Genomic DNA, 25,787 nt, shown 5'->3' on the forward strand with positions numbered 1-25,787 from the left:
GATCCCACCTCTAGCGTGTCAAGGGGTCCGTGTTTGCCCAACTCATTATTTTGTATACGTTGTAGGTGATATGAGATTGATCACTGTTCGTTATCTTCACCTTTTCATTTTCACACATGCTTAGAGCGCAGGGCTGTTCTTTATTATGCCAATGCATGCCATGACACTGGACCTCCGAATTTAGGGTCATACCCAAAAGACCCATTATTTTTTTTATTTCTAAATGCCAAGCATTTGGATCGACCAGAGAAGGAGCATGATTACGTTTCAATCAGTAGGATTTCCTCAGGTAAGTGAAGTGCGAAGTGGAGCTAATATCAGGCAAGTGTGAAGCCCCGAGGGAACTCGGCTAGCTTGTGTATACCTTCCCAAGTACACACGGTGTTATCTGTGTTACCTGTACGTTTTCGTAAGATTGATAAGTTCTGGGTAGTCATATTTTTCTTGTGCAGGTTAATCGAAATATTGATGATTAAATCTAATGAATGGGCTTGATCTCACGACCTCCAGGTTACGAAGTACTACCACTGACCTATTTTAACTGGTCCCAAATTCTTCAGTGATGCTCACCGGTATTTGAACCTATTGATAGGAAGAAAAAATGTAAAATTATGACAGTTAAGTATCAGATAATTTTTAATGGGCAGGTCAAGGAAATATTTTTGATATTGGAATTGATGGGTAAATTGCTTTCACTGGAAGGAGGGAGTGTATGTGTGATGTCATTGCAGCCCCATCGTCGGAAACTCACGTGGGTCCATTCATACCTACTCGCTCGTTCTCATGAATAATTAATTAGGCAATTTGATAGGGCGCTCATGGTACACCCTGAGCGAATTTGTCCAATCAACCAGATGCTTTCAGCCCAATTTCAGTATACAATTGTTCTGATAGCAAAGTTAAGTTAATGCTACTTTTAAAAACAGAAAAGTTCCGTTACTATAACGATTACTTTGATTGGACGATATTTTTAAATATTTATTCATGAGAACGAGCGAGTAGAAATGAATGGAACCAAGGTTGATGGAGAGAGGAACGAAGCGTAATCAAACGTGCATGGGTTTCTGACGATGTTGCAGCCCATAAAATGGTACAAACGACCTGGGTAAGATTTTATGCCCCCCCCCCCCCCCCCCACACACACACACATTGCAATGTAGACCAAGTCTTGTTTGCTCAATATCTAAAGAATCCTTTGCTTGGCAGTTACCAAACGTGGTAAAGTGATTGTTCCTAGAAAATAGATGACCCCTATTGATTTGAAGGTCACAAGGTCAAGGATCATTTGTTGGTCTGTAGATCAAGTCTTGTCTGTTCAATATAAGGTGAAGATAACGAACAGTGATCAATCTCATAACTCCTATAAGCAATACAAAATAGATAGTTGGGCAAACACGGACCCCTGGACACACCAGGGGTGGGATCAGGTGCCTAGGAGGAGTAAGCATCCCCTGTTGACCGGTCACACCCGCCGTGAGCCCTATATCCTGATCAGGTAAACGGAGTTATCCGCAGTCAAAATCAAAAGCAGTCAAATATCTAAAAAAAACAAAAAAACAACAACTTTGCTTGACAGTTACACAACTTGGTACAGTGTTGCCCATGGAGTAAAATACCCTTATTGATTTGCAGGTCACAAGGTCAAGGGTGAAATTGAACATGATAAAATATTGTCCATTCAACATCTTGAGAACCATTACCCTAACAGACATCAATCTTGTGATTGGTCTGCGAATACCCCAAGATTTAAGAGGACCAATCACACGATGCGTAACAAATTCATAATCTGTGACCTCCTCTTCGGGTGCCAGTGGATTGATTGATTGATTGAATATTACAGTGGAAGAGAAATAGCCCTATATGATCAATGCACGCAAGATTGTGACAAATAAAAGAAATGAGATGGGTTTTCAGTTGAAGAGACTTGTAGTATGACATCTCCCCGACCTGCTGCTCACAAAAATTCTTAGGTATTGCTGCAATTATTAAGTACTCGGGAAATGTGCACCGAAGCCTGAACCCGCTGTTTACAAGTTTTTATGCTCCCGAGATCGAAGATCGGGGGCATATTGTTTTTGTCCTGTCTGTCATTCTGTAATTCTGTCTGAAACTTTAACCTTGCTAATAACTTTTGAACAGTAAGTGATAGAGTTTTGATATTGCACATGAGTATTCCTTGTGACAAGACCTTTCCGTGGGTACCAACATTTTTGACCATGTGACCTTGACCTTGGAGTTTGACCTACTTTTTGAAAACTTCAACCTTGTCAATAACTTTTGAACAGTAAGTGATAGAGTTTTGATATTGCACATGGGTATTCCTTGTGACAAGACCTTTATTGTACTTTTCCAGTTGATATCCGTTGCACATGTACTATCAAATTGTACATGTAGGTTGTGGGTATCGCTGAACGTCACCTACTGGGAGAAGTTGTACCCCATTCAACACTTAACTCTGGGGGCGAAATATGCAACTTCACAAAGAGTCCTACTGAAAGTTATTGAAGAAGGTCAAATTATTGATGAAAGTCAAGTTATTGTAGAAAGTCAACTTATTGTAGAAAGTCAAGTTATTGTAGAAGTCAAGTTATTGTAGAAAGTCAAATTATTGTACAGGGTCAAGTTATTGAAGAAAGTCAAGTTATTGAAGAAGATCAAATTATTGTAGAAAGTCAACTTATTGTACAGGGTCAAGTTATTGTAGAAAGTCAACTAATTGTAGAAAGTCAAGTTAATGTAGAAAGTCAAGTTATTGTAGAAAGTCAAGTTATTGTAGAAAGTCAAATTATTGTACAGGGTCAAGTTATTGTAGAAAGTCAACTTATTGTAGGAAGTCAAGTTATTGTAGAAAGTCAACTTATTGTAGAAAGTCAACTTATTGTAGAAAGTCAACTTATTGTACAGGGTCAAGTTATTGTAGAAAGTCAAGTTATTGTGGAAAGTCAAGTTATTGTAGGAAGTCAAGTTATTGTGGAAAGTAAACTTATTGCAGAAAGTCAAGTTATTGTAGAAAGTCAAGTTATTGTGGAAAGTCAACTTATTGTAGAAAGTCAACTTATTGTAGGAAGTCACGTTATTGTAGAAAATCAACTTATTTTACAGGGTCAAGTTATTGTAGAAAGTCAACTTATTGTACAGGGTCAAGTTATTGTAGAAAGTCAAGTTATTGTAGAAAGTCAACTTATTGTACAGGGTCAAGTTATTGTAGAAAGTCAAGTTATTGTGGAAAGTCAACTTATTGCAGAAAGTCAAGTTATTGTAGAAAGTCAAGTTATTGTGGAAAGTCAAGTTATTGTAGGAAGTCAAGTTATTGTGGAAAGTAAACTTATTGCAGAAAGTCAAGTTATTGTAGAAAGTCAAGTTATTGTGAAAAGTCTACTTATTGTAGAAAGTCAACTTATTGTAGGAAATCAAGTTATTGTAGAAAGTCAACTTATTGTACAGGGTCAAGTTATTGTAGAAAGTCAAGTTATTGTAGAAAGTCAAGTTATTGTAGAAAGTCAACTTATTGTAGGAAGTCAAGTTATTGTAGAAAGTCAAATTATTGTACAGGGTCAAGTTATTGTAGAAAGTCAACTTATTGTACAGGGTCAAGTTATTGTAGAAAGTCAACTTATTGTAGAAAGTCAAGTTATTGTAAACAGTCAAGTCAACTTATTGTACAGGGTCAAGTTATTGTAGAAAGTCAAGTTATTGTAGAAAGTCAACTTATTGTAGTGTAACACACAAGTTCTTTTCACCTTTTATTCACAGTTGTAGTGTAATGTGATCAATCAATGATGAATCAATGAATGAATCAATGACAGTGCTCCTAAACAAGGCACACAATATCCGGCCCCAAAAATGGCCACCACGACAGGTCAAGGTCAACGTAATACATTGATCACCTACATTTAGACACAACATCAGACACGTCTTTGTTGTTCTGTATCTCGTGCAAAAATACCGCCAATAGCAGGTTCTATTATTACACATACTGACCAATCACTGACCGTCTTCATAAGTGTGAAAAATATTACACGAAATTATTTTAACTCAACAAGAGATACTTTTACCCAAAATTAATAGAATATAATACTCTTCAAAGTCAATTATAATTAATTTTACAATAATAATCAGACACACAGAATACCAAAAATATCTACGTAGTTGCAGAGTCTCAATGGCGCAGAGGTTAATGCCTATCGTCCATCACACGCGACCTTCTCTCGGCACCCGGTTCGAATCCCATCTGATACAACTTATTTCTTTTTTTTTTTTTTTTTTATAAAAAATGTTCTCCCCTTACATTGTAGAAAGTCAACTTATTGTAGAAAGTCAAGTTATTATTGAAAGTCAAGTTATTGTAGAAAGTCAAGTTATTGTAGAAAGTCAACTTATTGTACAGGGTCAAGTTATTGTAGAAAGTCAAGTTATTGTAGAAAGTCAAGTTACTGTAGAAAGTCAAGTTATTATTGAAAGTCAACGTATTGTACAGGGTCAAGTTATTGTAGAAAGTCAACTTATTGTAGAAAGTCAACTTATTGTGGAGGGTCAAGTTATTGTAGAAAGTCAAGTTATTGTAGAAAGTCAAGTTATTATTGAAAGTCAACGTATTGTACAGGGTCAAGTTATTGTAGAAAGTCAAGTTATTGTAGAAAGTCAACTTATTGTGGAGGGTCAAGTTATTGTAGAAAGTCAAGTTATTGTAGAAAGTCAAGTTATTGTAGAAAGTCAAGTTATTATTGAAAGTCAAGTTATTGTAGAAAGTCAAGTTGTTATTGAAAGTCAAGTTATTGTAGAAAGTCAACTTATTGTAGAAAGTCAAGTTATTATTGAAAGTCAAGTTATTGTAGAAAGTCAAGTTATTGTAGAAAGTCAACTTATTGTAGAAAGTCAAGTTATTGTAGAAAGTCAAGTTATTGTGGAAAGTCAAGTTATTGTAGAAAGTCAAGTTATTGTGGAGGGTCAACTTATTGTAGAAAGTCAAGTTATTGTAGAAAGTCAAGTTATTATTGAAAGTCAAGTTATTATTGAAAGTCAAGTTATTGTAGAAAGTCAACTTATTGTAGAAAGTCAACTTATTGTAGAAAGTCAACTTATTGTACAGGGTCAAGTTATTGTAGAAAGTCAACTTATTGTAGAAAGTCAAGTTATTGTAGAAAGTCAAGTTATTGTAGAAAGTCAAGTTATTGTAGAAAGTCAACTTATTGTTGAAAGTCAAGTTATTGTAGAAAGTCAACTTATTGTAGAAAGTCAAGTTACTGAAGAAAGTCAAGTTATTGTAGAAGGTCGGTCGAATTATTGTAGATAAAAGTTAATTTATAACAATTCGTTCTACAATAATTCGACAATAACTGAACCGTCTTCAATAACTCTACCGTCTACAATAACTTGACCTTGTAAAATAACTTGATTTTCTACAATGAATTGACATACTGCTTTTTGACATGTTTCATACCCACTGATGCCGTTCTTGGCACATTGATTTTAACTTCGGATTACACCGTTTACCCTATGGAGATATAGGGCTCGTGGCGGGTGTGGCCGGTCGGCAGGGGATGCTTACTCCTCCTAAACATTTGATCCCACCTCTGGTATGTCCAGGGGTCCGTGTGTGCCCCACTCTTAATTTCGTACTTTTTATAGTAGTTTTGCGATCGATCGCGGTTCGTTATCTCACCTTTTCATTGTAATGTTAGAAGTTGTATCTAGTGATACCACTACCTGGGTTAAAGATAATATATAGATAGTGTATTTGGGACAGACCTCGCCAGGTACAGGTGTTTAACTCACAGGACTAGACTAAGGGTCGAAAGAACGTGGAGGATTTTTAGAGGTAAGACAGAATCATATACACATCGCAGCCAATTGTTGTAAATGTATAAAGCATTGTTTGGTTGCTCCAAATCATTACTGGAACTGGTCACTGGATTTTATGAAATTGAAAATGTGGGCGTATGCATGCCAACAAGCGCGTGTATATTTGCAGGGTTGTGAAGGGAGTATCTTCGTAGTGCACACGCACACACACAAACACACACACGGGTATTATACATTCATCTAAAATTAATTATCCTGGCTTTACATTGTGGTGTTTATTATGCTTGTCGATTGTTTTAACATGTTGCACGTAACATGAATTTCACATTATGGGATTTATTTACAAAGTTTATTTCATGTCCGACTTTTCAAAACTGATCCTGAAAGTCAACGTTTATTTCTTTTATTGATAGTGTGGACTAATGACATTTAAGTAACACCAACCCCAGAAATGCTTCACCTCAGGCGCAGTGCCCAGGACGTCCTACTATGTGACCTCTGTGAAAATGTCCCCTTACAGAGTCACTGCGAACTTTGTCATATAAACCTATGTAAGGCCTGCGTTGGGGATCATCTCTCCGATTCGTCTAAAAGACACAAAGTCGTACCCTATAAACACAGGAAGTCTACCCCTAACTACCCAAAATGTCCAGATCACGCTGAAAAACACTGTGAACTTTTCTGTGAGAAATGTGACATTCCTGTCTGTTCTACCTGCGTATTAAATAAACATAGAGGGCACAATTTATGTGATATTCTGAAAAAACTCAGTTCTAAAACACAAAGTTTACGAAAAGATTTAAAAGAACTCGAGACCAGAATTTTTCCCCGATATAAGGAAATGGGCTCCGATATCCAAACCGAGAAAACTGAGTTAGAAACGAATTACGGGAAACTGACAACAGCTGCCGACCAACAAGGAGAAATCTGGCACCGAGAGATCTCCGCCATTGTCAACCAACGTAAATCGGACATTGCGGAGATGAAAAACAAACACATTGCTGCCTTAGATAAAAACAGAGATGAAATCACACTCAGAATTACCGAACTCAGACAGATGATTCAGGACTTGAGGAAAATACTGGACACCAATGACGTCTCCCTAACATCTACGTACAAATCTAGGAATGCCGAGTTTAGAAGATTACCTCCAAAAACACAAGTTACATTACCGAGTTTCTCTCCTCGGAAAATAAACACAGAACAGCTGAACGAAATGTTTGGTTCTCGATCATCATTATCCATTAACATAGAACACGGCGAGACAATGAAGTCACCAGAAGCTGTATCGTCTCCAGTCAAACCACTGCTTGATGAACCGCGACTCACCGCCACCATAAACACTGGGTATAATAGACTACGCAGTGTTAGCTGTCTCAGCGACGAAGAAGTCTGGACACGTGGGTATCACGAACTCATGAAGCTGTTCAACCCTCAGGGTAAACTGCTGACATCAATACAAACCGAATCAGGGAACAGACCAGTGGACATAGCAGTGACACGGGACAGGGATCTTGTTTATACTGATGATTATAATAAAACTGTAAACCTAGTGAAGAATAAACAGATACAGACCATCATCACCCTACAGGGGTGGACACCTCTCTATGTCTGCAGTACCATTTCTGGTCATCTCCTGATTACCATGTACAGTGATGATGGAAAACAAGCCAAAGTTGTGCGTTATTCTGGCTCCACAGAGACACAAACCATTCAGTTTGATTATCAAGGTCGTCCTCTCTATTCATCTTATGGCACCAAATACATCAGTGAGAACATGAACCTGGATATCTGTGTGGCTGACCGGTCAGCTAGAGCAGTAGTGGTGGTCAATCAGTCAGGACAACGCCGATTTAGGTACACTGGTCATCCCTCTAGTACCAAGCAATCATTTAATCCAGTCGGCATCACTACAGACAGCCAGGGTCAAATCCTGACAGCAGACTGTTACAATCACCGTATCCATATCCTAGATCAGGACGGACAGTTCCTCCGTTACATTCAGAACTGTGGTTTACACCGTCCATGGGATTTATGTGTGGACATCAGAGACAACCTCTTTGTGGCCGAGCGTGACACTGCTAAAGTGAAGAAAATCCAATATCTGTAAATACATGGTAAATTACATATCTCCACACAGTGTTAATTACATCTCTCAACACCGTATTCATTACAAACTTATTAATTACAAACATAAACATTGTTCATTAAAAATCTATTAATTACAAGTAAACACATGGTGTTTAACACACCGTGTTAAATTACAGAAGTGGCTGTGATGTGAATTCCGTATTAAATTACAGAAGTGGTTGTGATGTGATTTTTGTGTTAAATTTCAGAAGTGGTTGTGATGGATTTTCTGTGTTAAATTTCAGAAGTGGCTGTGATGTGATTTCTGTGACAAGATTCCATCATTATCTAATTCAGTAAACCTGACATAATTCACAATGTGAAGTGTTTTATGTCACCATAGTAACAAAGTATAATCAGTACAATATTCATAATATATTGTGTAACCATAGTAACAAAGTGATTGATTGTACATGTATGTTACGACACCAGTTATCAATTGCATTGTGACGTCATTATATTGTCATAGTCATAACAACATAATAATTATGTAAAACGTCTGAAGATTTTTTAAAAATGAAAGCGCTTACGTTTTACAACGTGTTGTCATATTTTATTTAATATTTTACCTATATATATATTTGAAGAAGCTATGGGTAGTCTATACTTGGATTTTTCAACACCTGAATATAGACTTAACTCTATGATTATGGATGTTGCCTACCACAGGCTCTATAAACCAGCACGGACCATGGATGATATTCCTTCCAAATCATGCCGTCAGTTCCTTAAAAACCCATCTCATGACCGTACGGTCAGTGAAAATGTAGGCGGAGCCTAATCTAAACAGATATTATTTACCTGGAGTGGCCAGGGTCTACCAAGGTGTTAATTGCCATATCCCATGGCACTCAAAGAAATATACAGAGACAGAACATGGTAGAAATCTACCTGTCCATGCTTTTTTTTATTATATAGTTTTGATATACACAGGACCTGTCTCAGGGACCTCTGCAGAGTTTCTTTGGTCATAGTGTTTGAATAATGGTTGTATTAATCCTAAGGGTAGCTGACACACATTCTACACCCACCCCCTCTTTTTCTCTCTCTGTCATTGACTCAATGAATAATTTCTGTTATAATATAGAGGTATCATAAATTGATGACAAATTATTTCAATAGGTTACAAGTTTTAGAAATTATTGTGTAAATTATTGTTTGGTTTTTGATTGTGTAATTTATAATACATATACAGGTATTTAGAGGGGGGAAATTACAATTACATTGAAACTGCATTGTTCAGGGGCCTTTTAAAAACAATTGAATTACAAGAAAATAGCAGATGTGGACAGGTCATTGCTATCAAAACTCAGGTATACTGGGCTTTCTCAAGATCTAAAGAATGTCTGTAGATACTGGCTGTTATTCTTATCAAAACACCTCTCTGGGGTAGCCCCAGACCACAGTGTCTGCAGATGTCACTCCACCTGAGATCTATTGTTAAATGTTTGATTGGCAGGCAGCTTACAATTTGGGGGTGTCAACTTAAAATTGGGTCTTTAAGCTCAAATTTACAAACAAAGGAATAGATGCCGTCAACATAAGCAACATTCTTCGTCATAAAATGGTTCAGTCGTGTATTCCAACTTATTTCAAGTTCAAGTCTACACCCTGTATTTCCTACAGCTATACTTCTACTATTGCATCCAAACTTTTTAATTATAAACAAACTTTGCAGTGCTTAGATATAAACCATCTTATACGTAATCCACCAACATGTTCTTGTTCTTCATCTTCTTTCAACTACAGTCCAGCTGGACATGTCATTACTGGTGATGTTAATATAGTTGAAAATGAGGACCTCAAATAACTTATTCTTAAAGGTCCTAAATACAGAGAACCTCGGTCTTTTAATTGGCGACAGAACTTCATCTCTATTATCAGTTCTGTCGAAGATTATGCCAGACGATGGGCTAAATATGAAAAAGAAGAACTTGATACATTGTCAGAATGGGTTAAAAGCATAAGAGGGATATTAAAATCCCGCATTAGACACATGAAAACAAAAGTACGTACCATCTATCCTTCTGTGTTTAGTAAACCAGAAGTGATAAAAGAATTAGATAGGTTACATGAGGAATATGTTTTGGTTCCAGCTGACAAAGCTAGTAACAACATTGTCTTTGTTTGTAAGGCTCATTATTACAACTGTATTTTAAACGAACTTGGCATTAATTCCACTTTTGGTAATCATACTTATACTCCAACTGCCCTTTCAAAAGACGACATTCTTCAAAACCATGCTTCAGTTTTAGACACATTTAATATTCCAGTCAATGGGTCGAATGAATATGAGTTACCGTACCTATACTGGATTCCTAAACTACATAAAAACCCTTACAAACAAAGATACATTGCTGGATCCAGTATGTGCTCTACCAAGCCCCTATCTTTGATCCTCACGAAAATGTTAACAGCTGTGAAGGAGAAACTTCAAACTTACTGTGCGACTACATATGCCAGAAGTGGTGTTAATCAAATGTGGATTCTAAAAAAATTCTAAAGAACTTTTAGTAAACTTGAAATCACAGAATTTTTCCCAAATCAATAGCATTAAAACCTATGACTTTTCAACACTATACACAACCATTGCTCACGATAAATTAAAGACTAGACTTTTTGACATCATAGACAGTTGCTTCTTCAACAAAAATGGAAAACGGAAATATTCATATCTAGTGATCAGTCATTCAAAAACTTACTTTGTTAAACACCATTTTAATTCCACGCACAAGTACTCTGAAGTTGAAATAAAAAATATGCTAGAGTTCCTCATTGACAATATCTTCGTGGTCTTTGGTGATCAGGTCTTCCAACAGTCTGTTGGAATTCCCATGGGCACGAATTGTGCTCCTTTGTTAGCTGACCTGTTTTTATATTCATATGAAGCAGAATTTATTCAAAAACTTCTACGTGAGAAGAAAAAATCTCTCGCTGTGACCTTCAATTCGACTTTTAGATATATCGATGACGTTTTGTCTATTAACAATGATAGCTTTCATTCATATGTCGATTTGATATATCCCTATGAGCTGGAAATAAAGGACACCACAGAGTCGTCCACTTCTGTTTCATACTTAGATATTTTATTGAAAGTAGACATTAACGGCAAACTAACAACTCAACTGTATGACAAACGGGATGATTCCAGCTTCTCCATCGTCAACTTCCCACATTTATGTAGCAATATTCCATTATCACCTGCATATGGTGTTTATATCTCTCAACTTATTCGATATGCAAGAGCTTGTTCTGGGTATAATCAGTTTTTAAATCGAGGTAAGCTACTGACAAACAAGTTGATGGTACAGGGATTTCAACAGTCTCGATTGAAGTCAGCATTTCGCAAATTCTGTGGTCGTTATAACGATCTAGTTCGTCAATACAACCTCGCATTGGGTCAAATGCTGTCTGACGTGTTTCATACCGATTGTTAAGCCGTTCTTGGCACACTGATTTTGACTGCGGATAACTCCGTTTACCTGATCAGGATATGGGGCTCACGGCGGGTGTGACCGGTCAACAGGGGATGCTTACTCCTCCTAGGCACCTGATCTCACCTCTGGTGTGTTCAGGGGTCCGTGTTTGCCCAACTATCTATTTTGTATTGCTTGTAGGAGTTATGAGATTGATCACTGTTCGTTATCTTCACCTTGCATATATATATATATATATATGTATATATATATATTGTATATATCCACCAGGCTGCCAACGCCAGACCTTCGCTACAAATTCATGTAGCTTGTTACACCCTAAATCGTCGCCCCATGCGATTTGGGACAATATTGCACTATCATTAGTACTATAGTACACCCCAAATCGTCGCCCATCCTAAATCGTCGCCCGCCAATATTTCATTGACGTTTTTAGGATAGATTACACAGAAGATATTTCATTGTACCCCCTCTTATATGTGGGAGGGTGGTTTCACTTGGTTTCTTTATTTTGTCTGTCCGCACTCATATCTCTGGTGTTTGTCGACATATTGGGCTGAATTTTTTATGTAGACTACAAGTGACCCTCTGACATGCCTCCCCAAAAATGATATTTCTGGAATGAGAGTTTAAAGCGCCGCGAGTTGTGTACAATTTTCAGCAACTCTGCAATATATCTCGTGTTTGTGAACTGATATGATGGTTACATGTATTCCTGGCATGTGCTTCCCGTAAAATGAAATCTCTTGATCGCGAACTCAAAGCGCCAAGAGCTGTCAAAGCTATGGCATGTCAAACGTTGCAATATTTGATCTTTTCCATTTGTATTGTATAATTTTCCATTTGTATTTTATATTTTTCATTTGCATTGTATAATTTCCATTTGTATTGTATAATTTTCCATTTGTATTTCATATTTTCCATTTGTACTGTATAATTTTCCATTTGTATTGCATATTTTCCATTTGTATTATATATTTTTTTTGTTTGCATGGTATAATTTCCATTTGCATTACAAAATCTTTCATTTGCATTGCATACGAGGGATTGTTTATTTTGAATTGTTACGAAGGATTTCATTAGTTTAGGTCCCACTTATATTTAGCCGTCACCAGCTGCAGGTACCACAAATAGACTTACTATGCTACATGTACGCGCACAGTGGCGTAGCAGTGGGGGTTCTTTAACGTGCCAACGCCTGTCCCAACACGGAATGTCTGCTTTTAAGGTCACTTTATCCGAAAGATCTGTGATTCTCACTTTTAGATAGCAATGCGTATGGAAAAGTATTGACTGGTTTGATGCAGCCATGACACGAGTAGAACACGAACATGCCACCTCACGGTTACGAACCAAAGGGTATATCACTGAGCTACCGCGATCAGCTCCATATAAGGACTAGTTGAACATACATGTAGCTAGCAATGAGCAATCTTGCGCCGGGAGATTCCACCCCCCTTCCCTTCACAAATATGATATTTTATATATAGATGTCGAAAAAAGCATGCACGTACGTTTTATTTTGTCAGCACGCACTTGTTCCAAGGGACTTCCAGGGGCAGATCCAGGAATTGTGGTTACGGGGGCGCCACTTTATGAGGCAGGGGGTCTGGGGGCCGCCTTGAGGCGGCCCAAGTGGGTCCAGGGCGAAACTCTGGTAGGGGTCCAGAGGGCGAAGCCAAGGCTTGAAATATTTCATTTTTAATAAAGTGAAATTAGTAAAATGACGCAAATTTTAAGGGTTTCTGGAAAAATTAAGTTCTCTCAATAAAGTAATTCAAGAAATCAAAAGATTTTGTCATTTATTTCTCCGGGAATGGAAGAAATTATTGCTTCTTTTATCTTTTAATATATTTTTTTAAACAAGATACCAAGATTTACCTTAAATTTGAAAATTTGGGGGGAGGGGTCGCCGGCTGCGCCCCTCTTAAATCCGCCACTGACTTCGCCCTCCCCCTGCAACCCCCTCCACCAAGGCTTTGCACTGGACTCACTAGGAATCTTAACTCCAGCCATCCAGCAGTTTACTGCATCCTTTCGTTCAAAATTATCTAGATCAGCCCGTGGTTAAATAGGAGACTAGTTTGAATATGCTGATCACATTAGACGCATAAAAGCGATCAATTAATTGCGGGTGGGGGTGGGGGTGGGGTTACGCCATTACACTTAGCAAATATGGTACATTCCTGAGAAACATGGCTCCTGAACTTTACCTCTTCAACATCTCGCGCATTACCAAATTCGATAAACGATAACTTAAGATTAATCCATTGAATAGTTGTAACAAACCAAACTCGATGTTAACAATTGGTGGGGACCCAAGGGCCGAATTAAGTCCCCCGAATCTACTGAATTCTGCCAAAATAAAAATGTGCATGGTTTTCTGAACAGTTCTATTTTTTTTAAATTATCAGGGGGGCGGGGGGATTCGCCATTACTAGAGTTAGCTACGTATTTTCAAAAATAACTAGTCCTGCATGGACCTGATCGCGGTAGTTCAGTATTATATCGCTTGGTTTGTGGGCGAGAGGTCGTGAGTTCGAGAACCGTTACTGTCATTGCCGCATCAAACCTAAGACATAAACAAAGACAGTGATTGCTCCTTTGCCAAACACTCGGCATTTAAAAGTGAGAATCACGGGTCTTTCCGTAATGACCTTAAAACAGATATTCCGTATCGCTGCACAGGCGTTAGCACAATAAAGAACCGTCATTGCTACGACCCTGTGTGCTAAGCACGTCTACAGATGTTATGCTGTTTGGAAAACAGCTAGCATAACCAAGTACACAACAACATTTGGCTTAGTCCTTTATTGTAAGCTGTGGGTATGTGTGTGTGTAGTCGTGTGGTAAAGTGCTGAAACAAGTACAAATAACACATAAATATGACATGAAAGAAAATAGCATATATATATATAACAAACATAGATACCTGCAAACATGATGCATACATATATAATCAACACAAGAAAAATACTTGTAATGATATGACATGACAACATACCAAAAAATATGCACCCAGTCTGAAAACTGTAACCTGACAGAAATTAACGTGTCGGGTCTAAATAGGATAATAAACCAAACTAGAAATGTAGAATTTACAATTTAACTTAAGAGTTATGTATTAAAGTTAATCAAATAATAAAGTTATACAAAAATAGAGTAAACCATGTTTTGATTTATAAAATGGATAACACGAGAAAACATGGCGACTTACAACATTGTACAATCTAGATTATAAATGCTTGGGTGCATGAAATATAGCTTATAAACATGGCATAACTTAAATACCACATAGATAGAATATCCAATATATTATGTAAATACATAATAATACTTACAATTTGAGGGGACAGGGATGGAAACATGAGAAAGTCTACTGGCGTGTGTAGCATGCGATGGGGCACCACGCGCTGTAAACATGACTTAAAAATGAAGAGTTCCGCAAAGGAGAGAGAACTCTGAATTATCAAAATGAAAATAACAAGGGCAAAGAAAGATAACTCTAGGTTCCATCACACTCCCCGCCTGGCATCTATAAGATGCCACTCAATACCACAACGTTGGATACAAATAATAAAAACTGATAAATAATACATGTAGGCTCTCACTTGGTATATTAAGCATATAAGTATCAGAAAAATGCACATCATAGTCCATAAGTCACTGTTCCCTGTCAATCAACAACACAAGTTCATGAATGGGTCTGATGTAGAATGTTGGTTTGTCAGCTTGAATTGTTCGCACAACAACCTTTCTCACCATTCCGTCATCACTCGGAAATACACGATCGATAATACCCATTGGCCAGTTGATTCGGTTTTCAGCAGAATCTTTTAATAGTACCACATCGTTTACTTTAATGTTTCTTGTTCTCCATTTCCACTTGCGTCTGCTCTGTAGAATAGCAAGATACTGTTTACGCCACTGATTCCAAAAAATGTCTGCTAGTACTTGTACGCGTTTCCACTGTGCTCGAAAAACATCTTGTTGACTAAGTGAATCGGACACAACTGGAAGGAAATGAACGTTTCCAGTGAGAATCATAGATGGAGTAAGAATCATCGGTTCATCTGGATCTGAAGATATTGGTGCGATAGGACGAGAGTTTATGATGGCACAAACTTCACATAAGAACGTTGCTAGGGTCTCATGTGTTAGAGGTTTTCCACAGGATTCTAAGAGCATCGAGTTGAGGATTTTCCTTGTCATTCCAATAACTCGCTCCCAGACTCAACCCATATGGGAGGAATGTGGTACATTGAAAATCCAGGTGATGCAAGATTTGTCTAGGAACTGTTGAATTGGTCCTTCTTCCACTTTAATGGTGTTCACCTTCATCTCCTCAGCAGCTCCAATGAAATTGGTGCCGCAGTCAGATCGTATTATTTTCACAGGACCACGAAGTGACAGAAATCTACGCAGCGCATTTATAAATGAAGAGCTCGACATCTCTTCAATAACTTCAATGTGAGCTGCTCTAGATGTAAGACATGTAAACATCAGTCCCCATCGTTTGCTGTTTGCTGCTCCTCCTCTAGTTCTGCGAGTAGAAACTTCCCACGAGCCAAATACATCTACTCCAACCGATGTGAAAGGTGGGCCTGGTGTTATCCTGTCCTCTGGGACATCTGCCATCATCTGTGTTTCAAGGTTGCGACGAAGTTTTCGACAAGTTACGCAGTTATGTATAATGGATGATATCATACGTTTGCCTCCAAGGATCCAAAATCCAGCTGTGCGAAGTGCACCTTCTGTGAATAACCTCCCTTGATGCTTTACTCGCTCATGAAAATGAGGTATCAAAAGGATAGAGATGTGGTTGCGCTTTGGAAGAATAATTGGATTAATTTCCTTTGAAGAGAGATTTCCAGCAGCTTTGTTTATTCTTCCACCAACACGCAAAAGTTGGTTTTCATCCAAGAATGGCGAAAGTGTTGCGATACAACTGTCCTTGGCCAAAGGTCGTCCTGCCTTTAAACTGTTAATTTCCTTGTAGAAATTTTCTTGTTGAGTCTGTTTCAAGACAAATATCTCTGCTTCACGTATTTCATCACAATGGGTAGGTAGCATAGGATTCTTGTCATGGCGAGCTTTAAACTTGTGACAAAATTGGTTGAGATAGGCAATACCCATGATGAGTTTTCTCCAATCACCGAAATGATAAAATTTCTTGGTGATGAGGTTAGATGTCGTAATAGTAACATCAGTTTGTACACAGATGACAGGTCTATCAGTTGGTCGAATTTCTCGATCATTATCTGGTTCTACTATTGGAAACTGTGTAGAAGAATCTATCAGATTAACCACCTAATAAACGGAAGAAAAGGAAAGCTTCAACAGAAACGGGGCAAACCCTTGTTGCAAAAACAACAAAATTTACGAACCCCCCACACTTCCCAACCAAAGAACAGAGAGAATTCGGTGTCTTAACATACGATTAATTTAAATGAAAATAATTGAATAACAACAGACTACTTGCAGATGTAGAATAACGCTTCAATTTCGATGTGTTTCGTTCCGTTCTGCTAAATACTAATATCTACACGGATATTAGTATTTAGCGGAACGGAATCAGATGTTAGCTACTATTTCAACTTCATAATAACCTCACAAATTTCTAGTCCCTTTTAATGGGAGTTTTATTTACTACTATGATTTATTCAGAAAATTGTACACTGGCCCCGATTTCTTATTTAAATTAACAACTCCTCTTACTTTCAGATTAATCAACTAATAAACGGAGAGCTTTAACAGAAACAGGGGAAAACAATGTTGAAATAATTTGGAAAATTTAAGAAAAGCGTCCCCCAAAGAAGAGAGAGAATTCGGTGTCTAAAGATACGATGAAAATAAATGAGAATAATTGAATAACAACAGACTACTTGCAGGTGTAGAATAACGCTTCAAATTCGATGTTTCATTCCGTTCTGCTAAATACTAATATCCACACGGATATTGGTTTTAGCGGAACGGAACCAGATAATGCTTGCTGGCAAATTTCCAGTCCTGTTTTCGTGAGGTTTTTATTCGCCACTATCATTTTTGCAGAAAATTGTACATTGATCCCGGGTTTTTATGGCGTCGAGCTTTGCTCGAACGGCATCTAGTCAGCGTGTACGACTGAATCAGCTGAAAAGTTTACGCGACCGAAGGTGTTAGACTATCGATGCTTCCGCGGAAAAATCCCGCGCTTTTTGTAATGGCGTATGAATATCTGTACTGTTTAATGATTTACGACATTTTAAAGTTGTTAATGAGAAACAAATGAAAATTATCACATTGATTTACTTTAACATATAAAAACTTTCACAAAAAATAAAAACAAATCAAATAAAAATTCCAATTTCAATGCGAACTACATTTGCAAAGTCACGTGATGTCTGAAATGATAGCGTTTCTAGACGAAAGATATCGTGGGTTTTGTTTGTAAACATTGCGTACTGTTGGCGAAATTTAAACTGAGAAATAGTGTATCGCGGATTATTTATGGTCATTATATTTTAGGGTAGGTAATGTTTATTTGACTGTAGCATTCTCAGTAGGGTATTAACGCATCTGTAGGTTTGCAAATCATTGGTCAACTCGGTATATAAACAGTGGCACGTGTTAATGTTATTGTAAACAAACTAAGCGCGGAAGCATTCATTATTATAAGGCTTTCAAGTAAAAGTTACTGAATTAACAATTTTTTTTTTAAATCTGACTAGATTTTCATCTCTTGAGATGCTAGCAGTGATACTACAAATGGTCCATAGTTGTTTACATTGTTGCACATATTTCTTATTAAAATTTTGGTTTAAAACTTATTTCTTGTTTTTATTATGTTATCAACAAGTACATGTAATGCTGCCCTTTACAACTATTAAAAGGAGAGTTCTCACAACAGTTGACTTTTTCACTAAATATCTTAATGCACAAATTTTCAGTTCTTTGTGAATTACATCTGTGACAAGGATTGTAGAGTACTCCCTTGGCTAGCAAAGATGTGTGAATAATTGAGAGCAATGGTTGATCACAAAAATCGTCATTATTTAATAACATTAGATATTGTAAATAATCCTTTGAAAAATATTCTGAAGAAATGAATGGAATTGTAAAAAATATATCTGTAATTGAATTTTTTTGTGAAAAGAGCTACTGTACAGATGTATTAGAAGCATTATTCCTGTATGAAGGATAAATATTCTTGGTATTGCTTGAATTCAAAGCTGTATGTGTGTTTTTAATACATGTACAGCTAATCTTCGTTATCGGGAATATGTAAATAGAGTTGCCAGTCCAAACCACTTCTTTTTTGTGTGTGTGTTATCCTTGTTATCGCAAATCCTTGGATATCTCAAATTTAATTTCAGTCCTGTTGAATTTGCAATAACAAGGTGTGACTGTAGTCAATGACATCAAAATATTCACAAGGTAGAAGACTCTCCATTGAGATTTATATAAAGCTATATCTACTTTGTGTACATACAATAAGGGATGAAGCATTGATAAACTGGACAGTACATAGTTTCATTATAATCTTTGCTTTCTTAGCACGACGCCATTGTGGCCCTTCAAGCCTTTGATTTTCCCATTGACAACTCCAAGTACTTTCAGAGTGATCAACTAATAACCGACGAAAAAGAACGCTTCAACAGAAACGGAAAAGCAATGTGACATTAATTTAGAAGAGAGTAACCCAATCGGAACTCCTCGAATGTCTCGCGCACTCGACATAGATCTCGGATGTAATACGATGCCATCCATGAGCGAATTTGATGCATTGCTGTGACGTCACAATTGACAATGCATCAAATTCGCTCATGGATGCCATCGTAATTACATCCGAGATCTATGTCGAGTGCGCGAGACATTCGAGGAGTTCCGATTGGTGAGTAACCATAATAATATCAAAGAAACACAAGTATTCAAAATCTTACCTAACGCATGGATTTTTGTCTTTCAATTTGCGAGCAAATTTCATAGATATCGTGAGGCAGGGAATGATATAATTACCAAAGGTAAGAAAAATTCTATGATATATTATATGTGGAGAAATCTTGAGAGATTACTTGCATGTGTAGAACAACACTTCAATTTCGATGTGTTTCGTTCCGTTCCATTAAATACTAATATCCACACGGATATTGGTATTTTGCGGAACGGAACGAAACCAGCGCAGAAAATGTGCATTTTATATCAGTAATAAAGCCATATCAAAAATTAAACATAGTTTATACAGTAACTACAGATATTAACACTCACATGATTGGATACAATTGTATATAAAATCTACATGTATAATCTTAAAGCCCGGTATTTTATTTTACAACTTTCTACTTTTCATAGGCCCACATGAGTATACACAATTATGTATGTAACTAGAAATTTTAAGTCCGGTATTTCATTTTAAAACCCTCTACTTTTTAGAGTCGATTTCCCCTTAAGGTACCCCACAATCGGTTTCATTCCGTTCCGTAAAATACCAATAGCCTGGTTTGAATCCAGGTCTGGTCCATTGCATTTTCTCCCTTTGTGTTACACTAACGTATGTACTATACGAGAGTCTCGTTTTTCTGTGACAAAGACTTTGTATTTGAAGTTCCATTGCTGTAACTCACAACGTAATCGATATTTAGGATTAGAAACCACCTTCGGTTGTTATTGTTTGACTTTGTAACCAGAATCAAAATAGAAAACAGCCTTATGTCGGTGACGTTTTTACCTTGAAGGTTCGTAGCTATAGTTTAAATAGTTTATAGTGTGAAATCATCATTGTTCGTGGGGGGATTGATGTTCGTGAATTTCGCAAGTCACTCTTACCCACGAATTTACGTGTCCTCGAACATTCTTTAAACCAAACAGAGTTATCTCTCTTAGTGATATCGTATCGCTTACCCACGAAATTACGTCCCCAGGAACCAGCAAAATTTTGCTTACCCACGAACATTGGCCCCCACGAATTAAACTGATTTGATAGTATTCGAGATTTCATCAAAGGAGCATTTTTTGTGACCTTAGATCATAAAAATACCAACATTAATTAAGTCATAGATACTCTTAATTTGAGACTTACTTGCTAATTTCAAATAGCATCCATTGTTTGAACTTTCCATTATATATGTGTGTAATAAAGACGCTGTAGCTGCTAAAGACAAAGATAAATCGCTTTTATCTTCAGTTTTCACAGACAGCTCAATATTAAAACAAATATTCTCCTTTCAATATTGTTTTTAACAGGAAGAGAGAAACTGCTGTAACGTATTTACATTAACTTCCGGGATCGTACCTGGTCAATTCCAGGGTTTGGGGTATTCAACAATAGCTAATTTAAACTAATTGATATGATTTTAGTGGACTGCCAAAATATACAAATATGTCCTAACCTTATCTAGGTAAATTATAATCAAACAGAGAATCACTATATCAATCAGAGGCAAGCAACGATAACTGGTAGTGCTAACTTAACAAAATGCAGATCTAGAGCCCAGTCGCCCTCGGATTACCCCATATACTGTAGGACGCCTTATTCAGGACGGACAGTATATGTGGTAGCCCTTCAACCACTACACTCACTGTAGGATGCCTTATTCAGGACGGACAATGAGTATAGCGGCCTGGACGACGGTCTGTTCAGCCAATGCGGACGACACCAAAAACGAACTATGGCTAGCCTCTTTACTGGAGGTCAACCTATTCGTGGCAGGCCAGACTTCTCATGGCCTTCCAAATTCACTCTCTAACTGTAAGAACAGGCGAGGAATTGTTTACTATGAATACTTTATTAGTACACATAATTTCGTCCTCTCAACTTGGCTGGGTCTTCTATCTGAATGACACAGACGACTGCGGAGTCTCGGTATTTATACACAAATTAGATCACGTGATGGAAAGTGACTAATTGAGAACTCCGCATGGTCGTACCTCAAATATCCGGAATCATTACACTGCGATGGACCAAACTAAGACTCGAACCTGGGCGCCCTTAACCTCCACTCAGGTGATCTACCAACTGAGCTATGTGGTCACTGGCGATCGAACCCATCTGATCACTACTCTTCCCTCCTTGAATATCTTCACACCTTGGAGACATTAACCCAGGATCTTATCTTCGACAGGCATTTTCACCTGTCAATTCCATGAACTGATCTATATGAATTATGAAGCGCCAGATTAACACGAATGCAAACATTCGAACATATCATTTATTATTTGAAGATATAAATTCAATTATTGCATGCAATAATTCGATTGATGCGGGCATCAAATCAATATATACTCTCATCCATTGAATTAATGCGCGCATCAATTGAATTATTGCGCGGAATAATTGTTTTTTGTTTTATTTGTATCATGCTTAACGTCTCCCTGGAGAATTTTTCACTCATATGGAGACGCCACCAAGACTGATGAAGGGCTTCAAATTAAGGCCTATGCTCGGCGCTTACGACCATTGAGCAGTGAGGGTTCTTTAGCGTGCCACACCTCCTGTGACACGGGACATCCGTTTTTAAGCACAGGCAATTGCATCGCTTGGGGGTCGAATACTATATAAAGAGCACAGGCAATTGCATCGCTTGGGGGTCTAATTTACTAAAGAGTACTCTTTATATAGTAAATTCGACCCCCAAGCGATGTAATTGCCTGTGTTTTTAAGGTAATCTCCGAGGACCCGTGACATACACACCTGACGCCGAGCGTTTGGCGATGGAACTGTCACTACCTGTTTAAACGACTGAAATCTGTCGCGGCCAGGATTCGAACCCCGGCCTTCCGCATGCAAGGCGAACGCTCTAACCTCTAGAGCACCGCGGCGGTTCTCGCGGAATCAAGATTTAAGTGCGAAATAGATACAAAAGTAACGGTTGCCAATCCAGTCAATAATACTACCAGTGAGAGTGGGTGAGTGCAAACATTAAGCTTTTTAAAGCCTTGACTGTAATTGTAGCTGCCGGATTCATAGCGGAAAGTAGTTGTTACGTCGCTAATAAAGTAAGTGCATAATAATCTGATACGGAATAACCGTTTCCGTAAAAATTAAATTAAACATTAATTATTATCATTCTGATGAATAATGGCAACAGTACATGTATATTTTAAGTCATCTGAGTTTACTTAGGCGACATATTGCAATTGGTTGTCGTCAGTCGTCGTGGGTCAACATTGAACATTTTTAACTTCTTCATGATTGATTAAATATTGTTTAACGTCCCTCTCGAGAATATTTCACTCATATGGAGACGTCACCACTGCCGGTGAAGGGCTGCAAAAGTTAGGCCTATGCTCGGCGCTTATGGCCATTGAAAAGGGAGGGATCTTTATCGAGCCACACCTGCTGTGACACGGGACCTCGGTTTTTGCGGTCTCATCCGAAGGACCGCCCCATTTAGTCGCCTCTTCCGACAAGCAAGGGGGTACTGAAGACCTATTCCAACCCGGGTCCCCACAAGCCAACTTCTTCTTGATAACTACCGGTCCAATTCTATTCAAATTTGATATGAAACATCTTTGGGACAAGGGGGACATAAATTGTAAATTTCAGGGGCGGGGCAAAAACTGTCCAAAAATTGAGAAATTTTCAAAAATCTTCTCAAGAACCGCACACGTGTAAGAAAAACTAAATGCATAGTTATGTAGAACAGGAAGGCCTCTACAAAAAATTGTAAATTTCATGATCCACGGGGTAGGGGTGCTGACCCCAGGGCGGGGCAAAACTTGGTATATAGTGTTTATGTGTAACGTACTTGAATAACATCTTCTTTAGTGCTATTTATACTGGTTTGAAACTAAATAGATATTTAGAAAGATCGGGTACTCCTTTAATACCCGAATTGTAAATTTGATGATCCCAGGGGTAGGGATTTGGTATCAGCGTGGGTCCAACATGGTCAGTTAGTAAATGTGTGAACAATATACATTTTTAACTTCTTGATAATTATCATTCCGATTCTTTTCAGGATTCCTGCACACATGGGACCTTAGGGGCGGGGCAAAAACTGACCAAAATTGACATTGACTAATTTTCAAAAATCTTCTCTAGAACCACACATGTTGAAGAAAAACTAAATGCATAATGATGTAGAGCAGGAAGGCCTCTACCAAAATCCCCAGGGTAGGGTAGTGATTTTTTAAGGTCCATTTTGGGTCCGAATTTCGCCCTTTCCCCTCCTAAAAATTGCCATTTTTTCCCCAATTAGCTTGCATTTTTCCTCAATAGGCCTAATAAAACTATAAAAAGGAAAATGTATATGAAAAAATAAACATTCGATGTGAATTATATACATAAGACTTAACAAAGAGTTAAGGGAATGATTATTTGGATAGAATAGTTGAAAATTTCAGAAGGTTAAAGTAAATTAGATGTGTAAAATAAAGAAAATATAGATCTAAAGTTTGGTATAATTTTAAAACCTATTTACGATAAAATTGATTTTTCCCAATTTGACTGAAATGTCGACAATTTTCCCCAATTTCGAAAGTCACAGGACCCTTGTAAAAATGTAGAAAAATCACTGGGTACGGGTTCTTACTCCAGCGGGGCCAAACTTTCTGTATATTGTCTATGTGTAAAACACTTAAATAACATCTTCTTTAGTGTTATTGATACTAAATTGAAACTAAATGGATATTTAGAAAGAGCAGGTAGTCGTTTACCAAAATTGTAAATTTGATGATCCCCAGAGTAGGGGTCTGACCCCAGGGTGGGGCCAAACTTAGTATATAGTTTTGATGTGTAAGTTTGCTGATGCTGTATAAAATCTAAATGCATACTTAGGAATAGCAGAAAAGGATGTACAAAAAATGGTGAATTTTACAACCCAGGGTTTTGACTTTAGGATGGGTCCAAATTAGTCATATCTTTTCATGTTTTAATGTTAATACACCTATCATATTATGTAAAGCCTTTCATCAGTGTATGCACTTTTACAGGCAGTCAAGTTTTCAGAACACATCTTGTTTCATACTGTTGCTGAACAGTAGAATTTAGCTTAGCTATTCGGAACAGGAATTTATTTCTAGATTTCATAGCCCTTGGGAGTAGTGATACTTTTTCACTAGTACTCAGGTGACCCATAAGGACTGTGGGCCTCTTGTACTTTCAGGCTAGAAAAAAAAATCATAATGAAATTGGGCAAATGAACAAGGCAGTATTGGTATAGTTTCTCAGTGGTAGAGGCTACGTCAGACGCGCATATAACGGGGGCGTAGTGGACCGACAACCCTTGGCTACATGCACAGGGGCTAAACCCGTTTTGGGCCCGAACTCTGTGATATCATAAATATAGAAAGGGGTCTAATTCAGATAAAAAAATAACCACTCGCTTTAAATGCCTAAAAAATCTTAAACTAGGTACGCTATGCGTAATTTGTCGTTTTTCTTGCATAGATTAATGTTTTAAGTACTTGCATGACAAATTACAAGTCACAGGTTCTTATCACAATAAAGTTATACGTCATCGTTCTCTCGATTTCACTTGTTTATTTTTACTAGGACAATTACCTGTCCAGGTCACGGAGTCGTTTCTCGCCGATGACAGCAGCGAAATTCAGACTAGTGTGGAAGATTTCGGACCTGTGGCTACATGTAGCAAAGATGCTGGTTCCAGAAAACTTATACCATGTTAGCAATACTGGTATTTAAGCATCCCTATATGGATTCAAGTTCGGTTATAAGTCATGATCACTTGGGGCTAGGATGGGGTCATGACATAAGATGAACATTTTTTTCACGGGAATATGGAGGGTAGAAAAATCTTCTTTTTTTTTTTAATTTTCTGATGAATAGCAACAGGTGACTCGAGTGAGCGTTGCTGCCCGTGAGAATATTCATTAATACTCATCGATGGACATGGGTACAGGTGACTCTCGATGGCTCGAACTTCGATCTCTCGAAGTTCTTGATCTCTCGAAGTGAAATCATGGTCCCAATTTTTTTCTCTATATAACAAAGCAAATTTACTATCGATCTCTCGAACGTTCGATCTCTCGAAGTGAAGTTGGGTCCTGTAAAACACATTTCATAGTTTTTGACTCTCGATCTCTCGAAGTGGTGGTAGCGTATACCCACCGTTACCCAAGCGTGTAATAATTTCCGCTTGGGCCTTACCTGGATTTTGTTGAATGCTAGAGGTGTAATTCGGTGTTTACATAGTTGAAACATCGCCGGTGCTTCTTTGTGGAGGTGACACACTTGAGTATATAATTGGCTAATTGGTCAGTTTACACCTTGCACTGGGGTTTTGAGTCGTGATGATTAAAATTATATATAATCCGACTATGATGAAATCCAGAATTTGTTTTGACGTGACAACGAAAAAGTAAGTTTTATACATTATTTAGAGATCTAGAGACTTTTAAATCTCTCGAGTTTGTTCTTTGTGTAAAGCTACTCTAAAACATCGTTTTACTCATTCGTTAGAATTTTTGTTTTGGGTA

The 25,787-nt window shown here is 37.6% G+C and overlaps 3 protein-coding genes across 3 annotated transcripts; 1 reads left to right on the top strand and 2 right to left on the bottom strand.

Annotated features, from left to right (window-relative positions):
• The first annotated feature begins 5,731 nt into the window (after positions 1-5,731).
• Positions 5,732-8,466, top strand: LOC125677107 (uncharacterized). The gene is made up of 2 exons (XM_048915081.2): positions 5,732-5,818; positions 6,216-8,466. Exon 2 carries the CDS (start codon positions 6,254-6,256, stop codon positions 7,910-7,912), a length of 1,659 nt encoding a protein of 552 aa, XP_048771038.2. The 5' UTR covers positions 5,732-5,818; positions 6,216-6,253; the 3' UTR covers positions 7,913-8,466.
• A 6,566-nt stretch (positions 8,467-15,032) lies between these two features.
• LOC130052845 (uncharacterized) lies at positions 15,033-15,581 on the bottom strand. The gene has a single exon (XM_056158964.1). The coding sequence runs from the start codon at positions 15,579-15,581 to the stop codon at positions 15,033-15,035; it is 549 nt and encodes a 182-aa protein (XP_056014939.1).
• Positions 15,582-15,602: 21 nt separating this feature from the next.
• LOC125676004 (uncharacterized) lies at positions 15,603-16,505 on the bottom strand. Its single transcript, XM_048913876.2, has one exon. The coding sequence runs from the start codon at positions 16,503-16,505 to the stop codon at positions 15,603-15,605; it is 903 nt and encodes a 300-aa protein (XP_048769833.2).
• Between the last annotated feature and the right edge of the window lie 9,282 nt (positions 16,506-25,787).

This window comes from Ostrea edulis, chromosome 3 (genome assembly GCF_947568905.1).
Source record: "Ostrea edulis chromosome 3, xbOstEdul1.1, whole genome shotgun sequence".
NCBI lineage: Eukaryota > Metazoa > Mollusca > Bivalvia > Ostreida > Ostreidae > Ostrea > Ostrea edulis.

Bases quoted from the DNA above. Each gene is read 5' to 3' on its own strand.
- LOC125677107 (XM_048915081.2), top strand. From the start codon at position 6,254: ATGCTTCACCTCAGGCGCAGTGCCCAGGACGTCCTACTATGTGACCTC.
- LOC130052845 (XM_056158964.1), bottom strand. From the start codon at position 15,581: ATGACAAGGAAAATCCTCAACTCGATGCTCTTAGAATCCTGTGGAAAA.
- LOC125676004 (XM_048913876.2), bottom strand. From the start codon at position 16,505: ATGGGTATTGCCTATCTCAACCAATTTTGTCACAAGTTTAAAGCTCGC.